A 19,750-nucleotide genomic window follows, 5' to 3' on the forward strand; every position below is an offset into this window, starting at 1 on the left:
AAGAGAATAAAGCAACCCAAAAACAATAAGCACTTGGCACAGCACAAGGTGTAAAAGCATTACAAACAAAATATATAGCCAATAATAGGCATTTTAAAAGTATTTTATAAGGGAATTAAAAGAAGACAAAGGGTTTCTACATCCTTAGATGGGTTCTTCTAAGATCTAGGAGCCCAGATTGCATCAAACTATCACCAAAATTTGACAGTGTAGAGCTTGGATGCAGGAGGGAACACGGGGTAAAAGTAGATCTGATAACTAGCTTGCTAGGAGAGCTCTTATTGCTTAATGAGTAATTTTATATAAGTCAAGATTTGCTTTAAAAATCAACAGAACAGCTAGAATAGGTGCAATTTGAGTTTGCTTTCTAATCTGAGTCAATGTCATGTGTGCAGAGGTTTGGATGAGCTTTAACCAACAATAAGTCACTGTTGTATTGGCAACAACGGTGATTGAATCAGCTGATTATCAAATCTAATAAACTTATAAACAAAAGAACATCTTGCGCACAAAAATGCTCTGTGAGTAATGCATGTTGGTCATGCTGATGGATATGCAACATATTTAGGACAAGTAAGATTCACCAGGCATACTTCTAATCTGAAATAAAACAGTGAAGATTGTTTCAGCAGACCACACAGTGAAGCATGTCTAAAAAATTCGTATAATCAAGTCTCTGTAAATTACATTTTGGTCAGCGGTTTGCTCACATTTGCTTGTGTTCATCTGTTCCACACTCGCCCAGAAATCTTGTCTTGATTTTAGTCTCTTAAAATGTCTGAATGAGGAAAAGCACCCTCAAGATTAAATGGAAAAATGCACCACAATAATGTCAAAAAGATACCATAAATTATCCTGTCTCCAGCCAAGGGTGACTTAAGTGCTTTCTTCTAACGAGAACACTGATGCAATTCATCAAGCAATGCCTTTATTTTTTTAAACCTGTCTCCACATTCAGCCCATCTTAATCTCACAAATGTGCACACATGCACAGGTGGAGGCCAAATGCCAGCAGGTCCAGGAGCGGGCAGAGAAGAGGGAGCAGGAGCTCAGCGGCAGATTAGCGTCTCTGGAGGAGGCTGGCAACCAGGCTGAGAACCAGGTGAAGGAGCTGAAGGAGACCATCTTCGAACTGGAGGACCAGGTGGAGCAGCAGAGGGCTGTCAACTGCCACACCAACCAAGCTGTGCTGGACATGGAGAGTATGTACCTCTCACCCACTTGTCTCTTCTCTAATGGTGTTCTAACCTGCAGTTTCCAATGTGATCTAGTGATAATCTTTCCTTGTTTATATATTTATATGTAAATAGGAAATATGTTAGGAATGATAATCAGGTGGAAAAAATCCCCATTGTGCATCAGTTTAGGCCACTTTGTCTTTATAATTTGGTATCTGAGTGTTGATGAAAATAAAATGGAATATGAGGACGGACAAACACATCTGTCTCTAACTTGCCATTAGAGCATTTGGCAAATGTTCCAGGACATTGCTGGATACATTATATTTCCACAAGCTGTTATGAATCATGCCTGATGAGATTGGTCTGATATTGATAAGACTACAGCAATGAAACATTTCTAGAAACATCTAATACCATCCACAAACAACTTTTATATTTATTGTACCCTTGATGCTTTTGGTTATAATGTTCTGTATTCAAGAAGAACAGAAAACCAAGCAGTTTTCTCACGAGCACTGATAAATAAATGTAATCCTGCCTGAGTGTGCTAGAAAACAGAAATGCAGTTCTCAGTCACCTTGAATTTGTCATTGCAGATCTTGTCAAAAAGCTTGAGGAGCAGAAAACTGACGCAGAGCGACAACTGAAGGTCTTGACTAGACAGATAAAGGTAAGAAGTCCTTAATATGCAGATCAATTAAGCTCCTTTTTAAAGTTCCTGTGGTGCCAGTGATTTAGTTAAAATAAAGGAGAAAGATTTAATATTTCAAACTGGAGATTTCTTGGTGACTCAGTGAGCTATTTTAGTCATGTAGTGTGTGATTGTGGCGTCCTGGGATTAGATTTACCTTTGTTGTTATCCTCAAAAAATAAAATCTGCTCTCCTCTTTCTCTAGCTCTCAGTTACTATCTTAAGCCAAGGGAAGATGAAATAATTTTTTATGAGAATTTCATCTGCTATTTAAGGCTAAGTGGCAACCTCCGATGTTGAAAATAAAGCCACTGCAGACAAACTGCAGTGCCGCAAATGTCAACATGAAGCTGACTGCAAAAAAACCTGGTGGTCAAAAACCCAACTTGTGTTAAAATTTAAATTTTTACAGCTGAAAATAAATATATTTAGTGGTGCATCTGTTATGATTCTAAGAAGAAAAGGCAGTGGCTGTGTGGAGCCCTATGAAATCCGTTTTATATTTTTCCAAATTCCGTTTTTTTTTTTTTTTTCCAAATTCCATTTTTTCCATTTCAATTTTTTGGAATTCTGTTTTTTAACATTTCTACTAATTTTACCTTAAAAAGAGTGTCCTGTTTATGTAAATGAATAAAATGTTCACTAATTAAATAGAAATAACCTTTAATTTATTGAAAAAGGGCCACAGTTATCCCAAGAGCCATTGTTTGGATAACCATTTTATATAAAATAATTATAACCAGTGAAACAGTCAGATATTGCCAACATTTTAAGACATATCCACATGTATAATCACATCCTAACTGATGTTTATAATGTAAACGTTCTCTCAAACAGAGAGTGATAGTAACCTAATAAGAAAGTAACATTAAAGTTAAATGGTTAAAAGTAAACCTGTTACCTAAACTTTTCTTTACTCTCTCAGTCTGTAACAGTGCATACAGCTTGATGCTGCATTTTGTTTTACTCCTGACTGTAACGGTTCTCTCCTCATCTCTCTCCATCCTCGCTGTCTGTCCGTCTACCTCATATCAGACCGCAACGTTCATGCAGACACGCGTTGGCTCGTTAAGCAACCAAAGGGAACCACAGTATCAACAGGAGGAATTATTAAGCTAATTGATACTCGAATGTAACATCATTTAGACAACGGGACTTCATAAAATTTCGAGTCTGTCCAACTTGAGTTTGAAGCCTCCAAGAGGTGAGCAGGTCTGGAAGTTGTGACTTCAGCTGTGTGCCTCACGCACAGACACACCTGTCTCTCTCTGTGACTCTCTGGTGTGGTGAGGTAAAATAATCCAAAGCACGAATGAGTTTTCTTGAAGGTGCGACATTATGTCACCCTGTACTGGCCCACATTGAGCTACATGATGTTTACCTGTGTTTCATGCAGCTGCTTTGACATGCTTTGTATTGTTGAGGAGGGGGCGGGGTGAGTGTTTATTGAAGGGAGGCACAAGTTGTGTCACAGTTTAGTATTCCCCCAGAACATATTCCTCAGATATACCTTCCTCTTTCTAAAACATCACAGCATTTCAGTCAAAATAATTCAATTTCTGCAATTTCCGTGTTAAAAAGTAGATTCCGTTTTTATTGGCCAATTCCACGATTCCGTTAACGCAGAAATCATAGGGCCCTAGTTGTGGCTGTTTTGACTGAAAGGCGGTTGCGTTGCTGCTGTTTATCTGGTGATTGAAGACCTGCCTTTGCCTGTGAACAAGTTGGCTGACTGGGTGTGCGTTTGCTTAGCTACAGCTGAACGCTGTGTCCATCCTCAAAGCTTTTATACTAGGTGTATGAATGCTGTTAGTTTTTGCATCCCTCTGTTGTCACAGCTCTGTCCTTCATAAATTTTACTTCAAGTTTCACCTTTAAGTGACTTGATTCATGCTATAACTGAGGCAGGAAATTTCAGAATAAAAATTCTCTGTGAAAACAAGTTGAGTTTCTTTGCAGGAATGCTAAACAGGGCTTTTACTTTGAAAAGCACAAACCAAGAGTGTGATCTTACTGGTTTATCTCCCCTGTGACATATTCTATCAATGAAGAAACAGAAAGAGTCAGCAACTGTTGTAGTTTAGAAAAGAGCTTCATAGACTAACACTTTTTAGCTTGTGGCCTTCATCTGGGTCATTAGGATGCAGATTGCACACATATTCTACCAATGTATGAATACATACTTGCTTAAAGATGGTAAATATGGCTCTATTTATAAATTGCCTGTCTATTTTGGCTAAGAGATACACATAGCGAGGTAAAAATAGGCAAGCCTTCTATTCTCCAGATTCTTAGCGTGTAAGATGTGCCTATCAGTCTAAAAGCCCTGACCTCTCCCACCTCTGGATTTTATACTGTCTCTGGCTCTGGCATGGCCTCAGAATGTTAAAGAAAATCCCTACAACATCCCAAGAACATCTTTGGAAATAATTCAAACTTTTTAAAGAAGTATTGAACACTTAAGCATTTTTTTCATCTGTACACTGAGGTATCTGACTGAACTATGATAAAACACATCAATGCTGGTGTTATAGCTGACATTTGCACCAAACGGATAAAAATCTGCATTTTGCGATTTTTAATTAGCTCAAACAGACATCTACTTTGAAAATCTTATCTGAAAAGGCGTTGCTTATGTGACGTAGTCTACGTCACAAACTGTATATAAAAGGTAGAATGTTACCGCCTCTAACTGACTTTACCATTCAGAGACCACTTCCATCCTCCCCTGCACCTTCACTGCTTCGGCTCCAAGAGCTCTGGCTTTAGCAACGCTGGTGATGGAGCAAACGGCTCAAACAGGTAGCGCTCAGGACCACCACAGTCACCACCACTCCACAGCCTGCTTCAGGGGACTCTGGAGGGGGAAAATCCTTCACCTCTAAAGATCACTCTGGCAGCAGTGCTGCGCGACTCTGTGTCACTTCCGGGCAAGGGGTTGTCACTGTCACTCTCGCCTCATCTGGGAGGCCCCGTCTTTTTCCCCTCCCTCCTCTCAGTACCAAACTGCTCACTTTCTGTACATTTTTTGAAATCCTGAAATGGGCGGAGTTAGCTTTGAGCTGGGGGTTCACATACACTTTAAATCATTGTAAGAACTATTATGCTATTATATTTGTACTCAGTATTGGTGAGTACCCAATTGCAAAGACTCTTACTTGGTCTGGAAAGATGAGATATCAGCCAATCCATTTCTGATTCTTTACTTAAATTTTAAAAATGTTGCCATAGTTAAATTGAATTAACTCTAAATGACTGAGTGATATTTACTAAAGTGTGTTTCCTTGTCATGAGCCATCTTTGTGAGTCATAGTGAAAGAAACAACTTTTGAGTAACACTCATATTTCCACTTAACATTTTTTTTTCAGTTGTATCTGACAAATTTCACAAAGACAGCCATGTATTATTGGTAGGAACTGATTTTCTATATGGTATTATTATTTCATGACCACCACTTCTGTTTTGTGCTCTTTTCTTTCAAATAAGCCTTATCAAATACTCTGGAAATTAGTTTTACTTCCTCCACACCCAGTTTGTACAATTATGGCTCAGTGAACCTCAGAGCTTTTTTCTAACATCTATTTTTGTATGCATGTACAGGATTTTGATTGGCTAATAACTGAACCTTACAAGTTGCTTAAACTACACTGGACCCTATTAAAAGCTATACAAAACAATAGTGAACACTATTGAAGGGGCTCTATGTACATTTTGAATGTAGTTATCACTTTTTTGTAGTTAGACGATCAGATTGAACTCTTATGTGAAAAATGAGACCTTCACTGTCTCTGTTTGTTGCCTATATTTGCCTCAAGACTTATGTCCATCAAATCCCAACCAGGATTGGGCAATGTTAATTTTTTAGTACCTTCAAAATGAAAATATACAAGGCATTACTTCATAACTTTGCAACACTGAATAGGTCTAAATCTTTTTTTCTGTGGTGCAGATGTAGGTGAGCTATCCTGCTCTTTTATCAGGGTCTTTTCTCTTCATCAAGCTTGAGTTCACCTGTTCTGATTCCTCTTTTTAGTGTCTCAGATCTGATGAGTAATTTTCCTTTTTGTCTTTTTTTCACATTATTTGTTTTTTCAGGCCTTAGGAGTTTTAACAGTTCTCTCTTTTTACCAACATGATTTTCTTTTACAGACTAACCAAGCTAAACTGTGACTGACAGAGTCAATAACCTTGAAGTTAAATTTTTTTTCATCATGATGTAAATACTTTATGTATGAATTAAAATATGAGACTAATGGTTTTATATTATTTTGTTCACCTGGTTGATTATCAGGACTCTTTCATGTTGAAATGAAGAGTTTGAATGAAGTTTCTATGCCATTATGTTAGATCCATCACAGCTCATTTTCCCCAACATGGCTTCACATCTGTCTGTACAGTAAGACTATATAACTATGCTTATGCTTTTAGGAAGAAAAAGAGGAGTGGCGTCGGTTCCAGGCGGACCTCCAGACAGCTGTAGTAGTGGCCAATGACATCAAGGTAGAGGCACAGCAGGAGCTGCGTACACTGAGGAGGCAGCTGCAGGAGGAGCAGGATCGCAGTGCAAAGCTTTCATCAGACCTCGAGGCCCTGCAGGGAGTCAGGTACAGTCCTCACTGTACTCCGTCTTATCTGTTTCCCCTTGTCTAAAACCCCTCGACTACCCTCGTTCAGCACTGGGCTGCAGTTCCTTTCTCTTTGAACACAACATGGATGATATACCTGCCAGAGTCTTGCCATATCCCCATTCCCATTATACGTACATGCATATCATAAAACTCTCAAGAATCTCTTGCTTAAAGGGATACTTCAACATTTTGGCAAATTCACCCATTGCCATAATCCCTATAGTCTTACTAATAGGTTCATTACCTTCAGTTGTCGGTGCAAGCTGTTTTTAGATCGGCGCTGCCGAGTTAGGAGCTGCCCTGCCAACGCAATGGAGACTTATGGTATTCCGGCTTTCCCTCATCAAACTCATCAAATACACAATCCAACAACTCCAAAACGCTCTCGTGGACAAGTTGTGATCTGCACATTCCCCATGCAATGAAATAAGCATGGAACATTACGAAACAGAGACGTTTTAAAGGAAAATGCAAAGCCGGAACTACACTCCAGACATGGCTGCTGCACTGTGTCACTCCGCCCAGTGGTTTACTCAAGAAATAGTTCTGAGTATTTACTTCATGTGTCGTAATGTTACATAATTATACATTATTATTTCATAGCGTGGTGAATGTGCAGGTCACAACTTGTCCATGAGAGCGTTTTGGAGTTGTTGAATTGTGTATTTGATGAGTTTGATGAGGGAAAGCCGGAATACCATAAGACACCATAGTGTTAGCTGAGCAGCTTCTAACTCAGCAGCGCCAATCTAAAAATAGCTTGCACCAACAACTAAAGGTAACAAACCTATTAGTAAAACTATAGGGATTATGGAAATGGGTGAATTTGCCAAAATGTTGAAGTATCCCTTTAAGGGGTTTAAAAATTCATGTTTGTTATCAACAAAGGTTTTAAGATATTTCTCATATCTGAGAATTTTGCAAGACTAAATCCTCAGAGTTTAGAGTTTAAGAGCCTGGGATTTGGCAGACTCTGTTGGTAAATTAGCAGTCTCCTGCAGTATTTCCCTCTGTGTATTCTACTGCTGCTGCCCTCTCTGTCTCCCTCTACCACTTTGATCATAACCCCACAATAACATCAAACCTCACACTTCCCAATAAACAGCACATATACAGAGAAATAAAGCACAACTGTTACCAAATGTTTATGATTACATAAGATGTGTCAGATTTCCTCTATGCACTGATGTTGCTTTTATTCAAGTTTGTGACAATGCTGCACTGAAGCCGGTGTAACATTGTCATCACTGCTCTTTACAGTGAAATATTTCACTCTAATGTATTATGATATTTAAGATTTTGTGTGGTGTTGTTGCTCCATGTGCAGTGATATGACAGATTTATCCACAGCAAGTGTTGTACTGGTTTGTGTGGGTCGACTGTGTATAAGTGTTTCTGAGCGTGCAAAAAGCATGGTGTATTTCTCAGTGTTATCCATTTCATTATCATGCCAGGTCAAATACTTTCTGTGGCAAAGTGCGCTGGGATTAAGGACTGTAAAGCACTCTGTTGAGCTTGTGTCCACAGCCTGTTATAATCCTTTAAGCAATGCTAATGATCTCCAAATGATTACTACTTTTACCCTTTTACTCATATGTCACCTCACAAACCTCATGAGAGCACTTCTAGTATGTAGAGGCATTGAAATATTTGGTTTAACACCAAATATTATGAGGTATTTTGTTCATATGTCACTTAGTCTTTCTGGATTTAGAACATTATATAACTGGTTTTAGATTTTGGCTAAATCGGTGAACTCTCCCCAAAGATTAGCTGTTACGCTGCGTCCGCTCCCCACCTCAAGCACCTCCCTGTGATGACTCTGTCAAAGATGTCCCTCTGACAAGCCTCTCTTTGTAAAGTCCAGGTGAGTTCCCTCCCCTGCCAGCCAGCCTGCCTCTCCCTGCCCTGTGTGCTGCTGCTGCTGCTCACTGACCTTCCTGTCTATGTTTGGCTTCATGTTGCTGCTTCAGCCTGTCTGACTCTGTCTGTCTTTCTGTATGCCGGCCGACTGCAGTTCAAGTAGATGTATCTGGCGCCACCTGCTGTTCTTTGAATGAATAACCCTCTTACTGTTTTGGTCAAAAAGCAGGATGGTCTGCACGGCATGACTGGATTAAACTCATGCGATGCATCATCTGCTACAGATACATTTGCATAGAGTCTTCATCACCGGGTGATTTAATAAAATTGAGATTATGTGATTTTTATTAATCCAATGAGGAATGCATGGATCAGAATGTTAAAATCCAGAAGTGCCCAGAGGTCTGCTTCAAAATAACATTTCAGATAAAATGAAAGCTATCAGATTTGCTTTAAAATACATAATGAACATGTAAATGTTAGATTACACACAGTAGATGAATGGGTTGTTCACCTTGATTCAATTTTTCTTTTCAGATTAAGCACCGGAGCCACTTTTGATACCAAGACAGCAGTAGAGGGGCACTAGAGGAGTGCCTCCACCTCAGCACCATGTGAAGACAGTGTTATCGTTGCACTTATTACCGTCTGTGTCATTCAAAATGTGTTAAAGTCTCTTTATATACCACAGTACAGTGTAGATGCAGTACACAAAGTCTTGTGATAAACGGTCTGGTTTTTATTTCATTTCTGTACAATAATAGCTCTGTATTTTATTTCTCAATGAATGTACTCTTTCTTTGTTTTTTTCTCAACCTCTGTTAAAAAAAAGGAGTCTCTGTCATACTGTGCGAAGCTGATTTGTGCCTTTTTCCCATTAAGTCTGTAGAGTGAGGACCCATAACACAACTGAACCCTGAAAAAGAAATAGGAAAGAAAATCACTTCAGAAAGGTTAGATCAGAGGCAAAGCAGGTTAGTGTCTTCTGTTGTATAAGGATAAGATAACACAGAAGAATTTGCCCACAGTGTCAGTCACAATGATAGGTATGGAAGAGCATTAGGGCCAGGGGTGAAGGAAAAAATAATGCATCAAAATATCGAGTATAAAGTAGAAACTTGGAAAATAAAGTTGAAATACAATTTTGAGAAAAAGTCAAAATTTTGAGGATAAAGTCAAATCTTATTAGAGTATAACAGCAGAGCTTGAGTGTCTGTACAAGATGCTTTGTATTGATGTAGGGATTCTTTCTCTTTTAGCTCGTGAACACAGTGTGGTTGTCAGTATTTAATTGCCAAATGTGTGATTTTATCCAAAGCTGGAGATATGAATTTTAACAGGTAATAAGAATCTGAGATGATTGATATACATTGAACAGCATATTAAATATCTCATTGGTAACCTCTGACAAAAACTTTGGTTTTTGTACAGAAATAAATCCAGTTTTCCTCAAAACTGACGGAAAAATTTAGTTGAGGCTTTTTTCTGTCTGTGCTCATATATGGTTTTTATAGTTTTTACTGCTGGTTTCTTAGACTGGTTTCATTTTTGTTTTGCAAAATTGCTTTGTTTTTGTTTAGTTTTTATTATTTTTTGTTTGTTTTAGTTTTTTGACATAGTTTTTTAGCAGCCAGATCAAAAACAGTCAGAAAAAGTTAGCAATTTAAATTTTTTAAAAAAGTATTTAAAAAGGCCTAATTTTTATTTCACTTAGTCAAATTTGACATTTGAATACAACTCAAGACTCAAAATTGCTACTTTGAGTCATTACCAATCAATTAGTAAATCAATTTGATTGGTCATTACCGATCAAATTGGCTCATTTCACTCTCCCTAGGCTTTGGTGTACATGTTAGTCAGTTTACATGTGTCAAAGACTAAAACTAAGGATATTTGTGCCAAATTAAATTTTTTGTTGATTAAATATTCACCCGATGCAGTTTTAGTTAGTTTTCTTTTTTTAGTTTCAGTTAACTAACATTGTTATTACATTTTAGTTATTCCATTAGTTTTAGTTAACTTTAACAACCTTGATTTGAAGAGAATTTGCCAAAATCTGCAGCTGTTCAGAAGGAAAAATCACACAAAATTGGAAGAGTTGGCTGTTGTCTAATCCTCTTCCATGGTTATATCCTGATAAGGTTTGACTTTAGTTTTAAATTGTTGACAATTTTCTCAAAATTGTATTTCAACTTTATCATCAAAGTCTCAACTTTAATGTTGAATCCATATTTCAACTTTATTCTTGAAATTTCTACTGCGTTACTTACATTTCAACCTTTTTCTTGTCATTTTGACTTATGTATAGTCATCTATTCCCATTAAAAAAAAAAGTCAGTTTTGTAAGCACATGATACAGTTTTAGTTATTTTTGTTTCTTTTTTTCTAAAACCTGGCTCTTATTTTACTTTCAGTTAAATAATATGATTGTAACAGTTTAGTTGTAGTTATTCTATTTGTTTTAATTAACTATAACAGCCTTGCTTTGTTCGGAATTCACAGAAAAATTCATCCATTCAGAAGAAAAAAACACCCAAGCTTGGTAGAGTTAGCTGTTGTCTAATCCTCTTCCATACTTATGATTTAATAATGTTTGACTTTATTCTCAAAATTTTAACTTTTTTCTTAAAACTGTATTTTAACATACATTTTTAAATTTTGACTGTATTCTCAAAGCATATAGCATTATTGTCCCCTTCACCTCTGACCTTAATCCTCTTCCATAGATAAGGAGACCCACATTTTTTGTTCTGGACCTTACTTTCTCTTTTCCTGCTGTTTGTTTTAGCAACTTTCACTTTAAATACTTCTTTTTCAATCCGATTTTGATATTTTGAGACTGATGTGTGGTCTTTTGTTCTGTAGTTGGAACTTAACTGAATGCAGTTTAGCCAGTAGGGGGCACTGTTGAACACATAACTATGATATACGGGTTACATCCATGTGGACACACTTTTATCTCTTCCTGTTAGATTTGTATTTTTGATGGTTGCAAAAAGCCTTTACTCTACAGAGTAATAGTTCTTGCTACTTGTAAAAACAGGATGATTTTTATTAATATCATTCTTGCTGAACAGAGCACTGCCAAAATTAGGTGTTAGGATTGACTTTGTTGCAGATGCACCTCAAAGCAATTTCTAAGTCTCCCCAGACAGACCAAAAAGTTGAATGTCCAATTTAACAAAGACTGAGAATACCATAGTTCAGGTTTCCCCACAAAGCAGCACTGTGAGATGATGGGTTGAATTCTTCTTCTACCACTGACGTTTAATCAGAAGATATCCCTTAAGGCTCTGATACCTCCTATAAATCAACCTTGAATCACTTTAACAATGTTCAAATGTTTCAGGGTTTTTTCACCATTCTTTCAAAACATCTCATACTAAAGTTATGGATGTCATTGTGAAAGATTTGCCACTTTCAGCCAAACTCTTAGACAGTAATACTACTGTTGTTTTTAAACCACATATTAGAGGATCTCAGGTTTACTTTAACACCTGTTTCTAACAAGATTTGTGCATTTTATCAAAAAGCCATATTGGTATACCAGAAATGAAGGTACTGGTTCTCAAAATGTAAACGTGGATTCACCAAGAAAAAAAAAAGATGGTAACAGAATGTTAGGTGATTTTTTGTCTAGAGGAATGCCCTTTAATGAACAATACAGTGAATGTGCTGTTAATTTATTCTGCAAAGAAAGACTTAAAAGTCTTTTGACTGTTTTTATGCCTGTGAAGGACACATAAAAGTGTATTGTATGTCTGTTTGACTGTTGTTCATTAGACAAATGAATAAATGGAACTACACCATTAAAAGTGCGTGTTTTATTTTGAAGTCTACGCTCTGAAGAGATGAAATGGGTTCACTGAGTTTGTCAGAAATGCCTTACTTGTCGTTAATTCCCTATCAGTCACAGACCAAATCCCTCACCCTGTTATCAGGAGTCCATTGTTCACCATGGGCAATGGATTTAAAGTTTTTTGATGATTGGATTCCTCATGCTTGTTACTCCAAATTTAGCTCAGGCTATCTCCAGCTAGTTATTGACACATGTTAGAGGTCAAACTTCAAACTCTAGCTGCGTGATCCTGTCAGGTAATCTCATAAAGTGAACTCTGTGGTGAGGGCTTTGGCTCTGATACCCTAGCGTATCTATTGTACATGTCTCTACACAGCAACCCCTCTCCATTGTGTCTGTCAGGTCCCAAGGTGATGAGGTGAGGGTGTCTGACTCCGACAACAGCCGTCACTGGTGCGGCATCTCCATGATCCCAACCACACCCACAGACGCCAGCGCAGATGCCGACTCAGAGCCCGGAGCTACTGTCAAATCCCTCATAAAGTCCTTTGATACTGGACAGAGTGAGCATCCAGCACCTGAGTACACACACATAGACACAGACACACACAGACAGGGGAATCCCAGCACAGCACTGTAACTATAGAGGACAACAGCTGGGGAGATCTACAGCGTGGATATTTGTCATTTTTCCTCAGCGTAGTCATTTATAGTTGTGTAGAACAGTCTGACCACAGACAGGATGGAGGGTTTATCTTTTTTTTTTAGTGGTTAAATCATTTGATGCCCATAAAACCTGATACACTAAATAAATCTTTGCCTGGTGGGAAGGTACTCTAATATTTTTTGGTTGTTATCAAAGGCTCCCTGCATGCTTCACAAAATAGCCAGCAAACTACAAATCTCTAAAGTAAATATGTGGTTTCAATGCAACTCTAAATGGGCTTTTTGGGTTTATCAATCTAATTATTTATGTATTAACTGTTTGCTCTTGTAATAAAGTGTTAATTTTCAAATCTATTTTAAATTTTATCTCAGTTGTAGTTTTAAGATTTAACTGTTCATCATTTTTAGTCACATTTTAGCCATTTCTGCCCATCAAAGCTTTACTGTTAGACTGTATTTTGTCAGTTAGTGGGGGTTAGTCCCTTTAGTCTCCTCTTTAGCTGGTAAAATGCATTCTCTATAGGGTTTAAGTCTGGAGATTGACTTGGCCAGTCTAAAACCTTCCACTTCTTGCCCCTGATGAACTCCTTTGTTGTTTTGACAGTGTGTTTTGGGTTATCATCTTGCTGGATGATGAGGGATTTCCCAACCAGTTTGGTTGCATCTTTCTTTAGTTTAAATGAAAATTAATGACCTCATCCCAAAAGAAACCATGCAAGGCCAAGCCATGACATTATACCCATTGTGTTTTACAGATATGCTCTTGTGTTTTGGGTCATGCGCAGATCCTTTTTTTCTCCTAACTTTAGTATTTCCATCACTTCGGTAAAGGTTCCTCTTTATGAATGGTTTGCGTCTTCTGGTGTAGCCTCTGTACTTTTGTTCATGAAATCTTCTGCAACAGTAGATAGTGATACCTTCACTCCTGAACAGTAGATAGTGATACCTTCACTCCTGAACATGAAACAAACAGTTTTATTTAACTATCAAAATAAACATAAAAAATAATAAGCAACTTGAAAATATACAATGTAAAGAATACGTTTCTCACTTAAATACTGTAATATAAAGTGATACAAAGAAAACAAAAAAAAGCAAAATTGAAAGATTATCAAAGCCAGACTATTTTTTATTTTAGAGAGCAGATGATCTTTGAGTTGTGATACTTTAATCCTCGGCATAGAGCTAACTGGTGTTTGCTAGATATTGGTAAACTTATTTGCTTTCAGTTATGATGACAAGTGCTAAAGTGTCTTTTTTATTCTTTGCCCCTAGTTTTAATCTTGAGCCATATTTAATACATGCTCAGGCTCCCTTTCTATCTGCATCTGTCATTGCTTCAGCTATATCTGCTCAAAGTAAGTAAGTAAGTAGACTTTATTTATATTGCACATTTAAAACAGCTTTCAGCTGACCAAAGTGCTTCCCACTTAAAGCATAATAAGACACAACCAAACAATACAGGAGATCACAGACGAGACAGAATAACATAGCATAGAATACACTCACATAAAAGCTGCTGGTATTTTGTTTGTTCTCAAAGAGCAGCAAACCTTTTATTTTTAAATATTAAATCAAGACTGTCTGTTCTCTCTGCCCAATTCATATTTATATAAATTATCCTTAAACGTCTCAATCTTTTTTTTGTTTTTTTTTGTTTAGTGATATGTAAATTTCATATGACGCTCTTTCAGTGGAGATAATCATATCTTTCAGATGGACCTGCTCACACAATTCAAATGCATTCCTCCCAAAGAAGCCCGCTTAGTGGCATCCCCGTTCGCACTGCACCTGCTGCTGCTGTCTCCCCTATTCAGGTATACCTTAACTACTTTTCTTTTTTATGTGTATAGTAGACAAACTTAGGGTGAAACCTGTTTCAAACTCTGATTTGTTGACGTTCCTGTTCTTGCAGAGACAGACATTTATAAAGCCACTTTCAAAGACTTTGGAAAAAAGAATCAATCATGGGGAGTTCTCTCATCAATACGGTATGTAACATGGGAAGAATTCAAGGGTTTTAGTTTATTTCAACAGAATGATCAGGTAGAAAGATAATGGATGGATACATATTTGATTTTGCAGTCCAAGTCAAACAGCAATGAGTCAAACTACGGTGAGTCAGTTTCTTTTGAAATGAAGGTAGCTGAAGAGTCAGAAGTTACTCTTCTACAGAAGACATATATCACAGAAAAGCAAACATTGGATTACTGTTGTTTTTCTTGTTCTCTTAAGTAGTGTGGTTTTTGTGGTCAGTTTTATGATATCCTGACAAAGCAAACACTGTAAATGAGGTGACCTAATTGAAACTGTATCCGCCCACAGTTGACAGATGTTTCTGCTCCTTCCTTGTATGAGCTGACTAAGAAAACTTAAACGGAAAATTGAAACACTTGTTTGTTATGCTCTTGAATGTTTTGAGATCTTTTGATATAGCATTAGTCAGTGACATGTGATTGCATTGCTTTTCTGATCTTGTCTCACTGTTGGCCATTTCTCAAATGTTATCAAATGGCTAAACCCCAGTACTCAACTTTTCAGGTTAATTTTAGCATGGATGGTAGTCACAGTCAGAATCCTTAGACTGTACAATGATGTTAATGAATCATTTCCATTTTTAAAATAAACATTTTTAAAGTTATATGTATTATGTATTATTACATAGAGCTTGGACAATCTGATTTTCAAAAATGTGCTTTGAAATTCAATCACAAATCCTGTTTGTTATCCATTTTTAATGCTTGCCTTTGCGTCTCTCTTTTCCACCATCTTTTACTCTCCCAGACAAGTTTCCTGGTTGCAGCGAAGACCTCAAACCTACCAGCCTAATGAGGAAGAGCCCCTCTTTAGAGTCAGTAATCAAAACTCCAGCCTCGTTCAGCAGCCGCACCGCTCCCTTCAGCTTCAGCCAAGGCAACAGCAAGCTCAGGTGGGCTTACTCCAATGATCTTGTCTGGTAGTGTACCATGACTTATTCTAATTTTCCCCTTTACTTTGGGCATGTAATAAAAATAAAGGCGGTAAACCCATGTGTCTATACTGCGTCTCAGTCCAAAACTTACAGATGTATTGTTTTTGCAAAGTTCTTGTAATTTATCAAGCACACAGCTAATGTGGTGAAATCATGTGAAGAGAAAAATGACTGATGAAACACTGACAGTCATAGATTGATGGCCACAGAGTCCAGATCAGAATAAGGTCAAGGCATACAAAGAAACATAGTACAGTAAAATAGGCAACATTTAAATGGGTATGTCTGAGATGTGCTGAGTGACCCCTGGTTAATATACCAAAAGATAATACCAGAACTATTAACACAGACTCCACTTTAGTGTAAAGAGAGGTTTCAATATATTACTGACCTTTGTCTGTACAAGACTTTTTTTGCTGATGTTTTTTATTTTTTGTTTGTTTTTTGTGCCTTTGGTTGTAAAATTATACTACTGATGATCAGTAAAACAGCAAAGCTAGTGCTAGTCTGTGGTTAGTTCTCAGCATACATTAAAATAGTTCATTCAACAATGCAGCAGGACAGACGTGTTTGCACACTGATGGACTCAAAGGCAATGCCCTCCCTGGTGTCTAGATGTAAAAAAAAATGCTGCAAAGTGCCCTCGCAGCTCGATAAGGTGCCCCTTAAATGGCACATGTCCAGTAGTTTAGGAAATCTTCTGTTTTATCGCAGAAGTGAAAACTATAATACAATAATATATAACTATATAATATAATATAATACAGTAGAAGGTTGTAAAAAAAATCAGTTGTGTTAGCTTAAAAACCCAAAATAGCTATTTAAGCTCTATTTTCTGAGTTTATGGAACACATTTTTAGTTCAAAGTAAATAGTAATCATTCTTTTTTGTTGTTGTTTATTTTGGGCTTTTTGTGCCCTTAATGTTAAAGAAGGACAGTGGATAGAATCAGAATCAGGGATGTGAAAGTTGGGCGGAGACATACAGGATCTCCACATGTGATCCTTGTGTGTTATAGGCTACTCGTTAGTGACGCGCATCGGCATAATTGTCATTAAATACAGGTGTGAGAGAGCATCGGCAGGTGTTTCTTGAGAAGAAGTTAAAACGAGGAAATGGGAAGTTTCAATTTGAACACAAGACAGCACAACTCAATGAATGAGCTTACTGAAGACGCACCACCTGTGACTTTCTCTGCTCTCTTCTCTTACACACGCTCTGCCGTCGAGCACATCCGACAGTAATAATATACGGATTTAAAATAATAAACATTTAAATTTTGAAGTTAAAGCCTGTCTTCTTCGTGTGGGAAGCAGTTTTATAGATGTGACCTACAATAAATCTTTACTGATGACAGTGTTTACCTTCATAAATGTTTTCAGTTAAAGTTTTTTTGTTTTTTTCCCCAAGTAGGCCTTAAAACAGCCACAACTGGTCACTAAATAGCCACATGCGGCTCGAGAGCAGCGGGTTTAGTATCACTGGTTTAGACACTTTTGTACCATCAGTGAAGTTACTGACTCACTTAGAGAAGTCCTGACTGTGGGGACCATCCTCAACATGACAAGGATAAGTATCTGATCTGCGTGGAAGAGTTCTTTCCGGACAAAATGCACCTCTCAGTCTTTCATTGTAAGACTGGAGAGTTAAAGGTTGTTTGAAAAATTGAGTTGTGGTAACATTAAGATTCAACAGTTATTTTGGTTCTATTCTTCTGAATTGATGGGACACATTTTTTGGTTTTAAGTAAACAAGACTCAACTGCACAAAGTATTTATTTGTAATTGAGCTCAAATGATTTGATTGTCATTCCTTAATCTACAGAGTTCTCCCAGAATGCCTATCCACATTACACTCTAAACCCAAATTAGTTGACATTACTAATAGGCACGAGTAAACCGATTGCCTTATACCACTTTAGTTCTTACACAAGCTGATACTGAAGAGGTCAAGTTGTATTAACATATAACCTTAATCTTATGCAGTAGGCATATTAAGTGTGTATTAATAGTCTTTACTAAAAATCATTACTTCACATAAATGAAGTCTAAGTTGTATGAAATAACAATGCTAAGTTTAACTTACATAAAAATATGAAACTAGAAAAACACTCAGAGAGCACAGACCCTGCCATTAGCCTATTTCTCCCAATAGTGTAGAATCCTTTAAAAACATTCCTGGATCCAGACGGTGATCTGGATCACTTTCTCCCTGGTGGGGTGAAGACACGGTGAGGCAAAGCATTGGCTTCTCTACGTGTGGACTGTCATGGTGGTAGCATTGGCTGCTGGTGCAATCAACACAGAGGACTGAAGCCAAAAGACCGATGTTTAACAGCCCATGGGACAGCATCACGTGAAGAGACGGCAGTTTATGATGACACTTCCGGCTGACCATCAATCAGCTGTCAGGAGGCAAACAGCTGATTGTGTCTGCATAAATTTGTACTGTATTTATTCTAAACAAATATCCACATTTACAGTGTTTGATCTCAGTGTGGGATTACAAACACCTGTATGAAGAGAAACCTGCAGTGTATAAAAAAAAAATGCAGACTTTTTCTACAAGCAAATGCTTTCTTTTACATGTTTTACATTATCCTAATTATTTAATGTGAAGGCTAATGATCCAACCTGACACTCACTTACGATCAGACTGAAAGAAACTTTATTGACTCCGCGATGATTAAAAACGTGTTTCTTACTGACAAACTGCTGCTCTGTCTGACTTTAATTCTCTTCATAATCTAATAAACAGAAATAACTGACTACTAACACACCCAGCAAAAACTAATTGAAAATATTTTTAAAAAACATCTCCACCATGTCTAAACAGTGTTGACATTTTATTGAGTGAAAGGTGAAAAAGACGTAATTATTCTGTCATTGAAAAGACGTTTTATAAAGACTTAGCTGTAATATGGTCATATTTTAAATGACTATTATTGGGCTAAATTTGGACCAAATCAGATGGACAAAGCATAGCCTGATTTTCTACAACTATCTTTTGACTACATTAAGGCTATAATGGACCAAATATAGCCTGAAAAAAATACATCAAAATGATGTCGGGTGTTTGGTGGGAAAATTAAGATTTATATCTGAATCTTTTGATTTTATGAGCTTTAACATGTTTTATGTTTATAGGTGAATCAGAAAACAAAAATCATGTTAAATATTAAATTCCAAACTGATTCACTCTTTAATATTGATTTTATTAAATGTATTCTCAATATTTCATTAGGCCTATAAATGCTTATTTCAAACACTTTTTAAATCCCAGCCCGTTAGTTATTGGGCCTTTTAAAACTCCTGATGTTTAAATTCTCTTGAGAGTCCGTTAAGTCCATTTATCATCTGTTATAAACTTCGTTTCTCCTTCATTATTTATCTCTGCTGGTGTTGTGAAGTTTCACTGACATCCACTGTGTAGCAGCATCCAATCAGAGAGTGATATCCAATAAGGGGGCGTGTCTCTGAGTAAAAGAGTTCTGGGAAGCCTGCCCTCACATGTCTCTGCTCATCGGTCTTCAAATCTCAGTCCTCGGTCTTATGGCTTCAGTCTTAAAACCACTTAAGGGTCTTTGGGACGGTCTTCAAGATGTCGGATCAGAAACTACTTCCATTTCGAGCGAAGACCGAGGACTGATAATCAAGAGACATAGGATCTGCCTACTGACTCAGCCAAAGAAGTCCCACCTGTAGGGAGCAATCACACTATGCTGTGGGTAGTGGTATAGTTTCTTCAGTTGGCTTAACTCAAGTGTCATAAATGTTAAAGATTTAAGTATGTGATAAAAATTAGGGAGAATTGAAGTCAAACAAGACCATGTAGGTTCATGAAAAATACTTAAAAATGTTGTTTTGAGTTGGATTTAAACAGGATTTTTAAGTGTAGGAAAGTTTCCAGAGCGTAGTTTAACTGAAAAATTAACCCAACAAAGTATATGA

At 37.2% G+C, this 19,750-nt stretch overlaps 1 protein-coding gene across 3 annotated transcripts in view; it reads left to right on the forward strand.

Annotated features, from left to right (window-relative positions):
• specc1 (sperm antigen with calponin homology and coiled-coil domains 1) overlaps positions 1-19,750 on the forward strand; it is a 150,236-nt gene that overhangs the window by 80,411 nt on the left and 50,075 nt on the right. For all 3 annotated transcript variants that reach the window (XM_041801084.1, XM_041801085.1, XM_041801086.1), the window contains 7 exons: positions 995-1,202; positions 1,778-1,851; positions 6,302-6,477; positions 12,566-12,726; positions 14,546-14,646; positions 14,745-14,820; positions 15,614-15,758. In XM_041801084.1, the coding sequence (XP_041657018.1) occupies positions 995-1,202; positions 1,778-1,851; positions 6,302-6,477; positions 12,566-12,726; positions 14,546-14,646; positions 14,745-14,820; positions 15,614-15,758 (941 nt within the window). The remainder of the gene's footprint in view (positions 1-994; positions 1,203-1,777; positions 1,852-6,301; positions 6,478-12,565; positions 12,727-14,545; positions 14,647-14,744; positions 14,821-15,613; positions 15,759-19,750) is intronic.

This window comes from Cheilinus undulatus, linkage group 12 (assembly GCF_018320785.1).
Source record: "Cheilinus undulatus linkage group 12, ASM1832078v1, whole genome shotgun sequence".
In the NCBI taxonomy this organism is placed as follows: domain Eukaryota; kingdom Metazoa; phylum Chordata; class Actinopteri; order Labriformes; family Labridae; genus Cheilinus; species Cheilinus undulatus.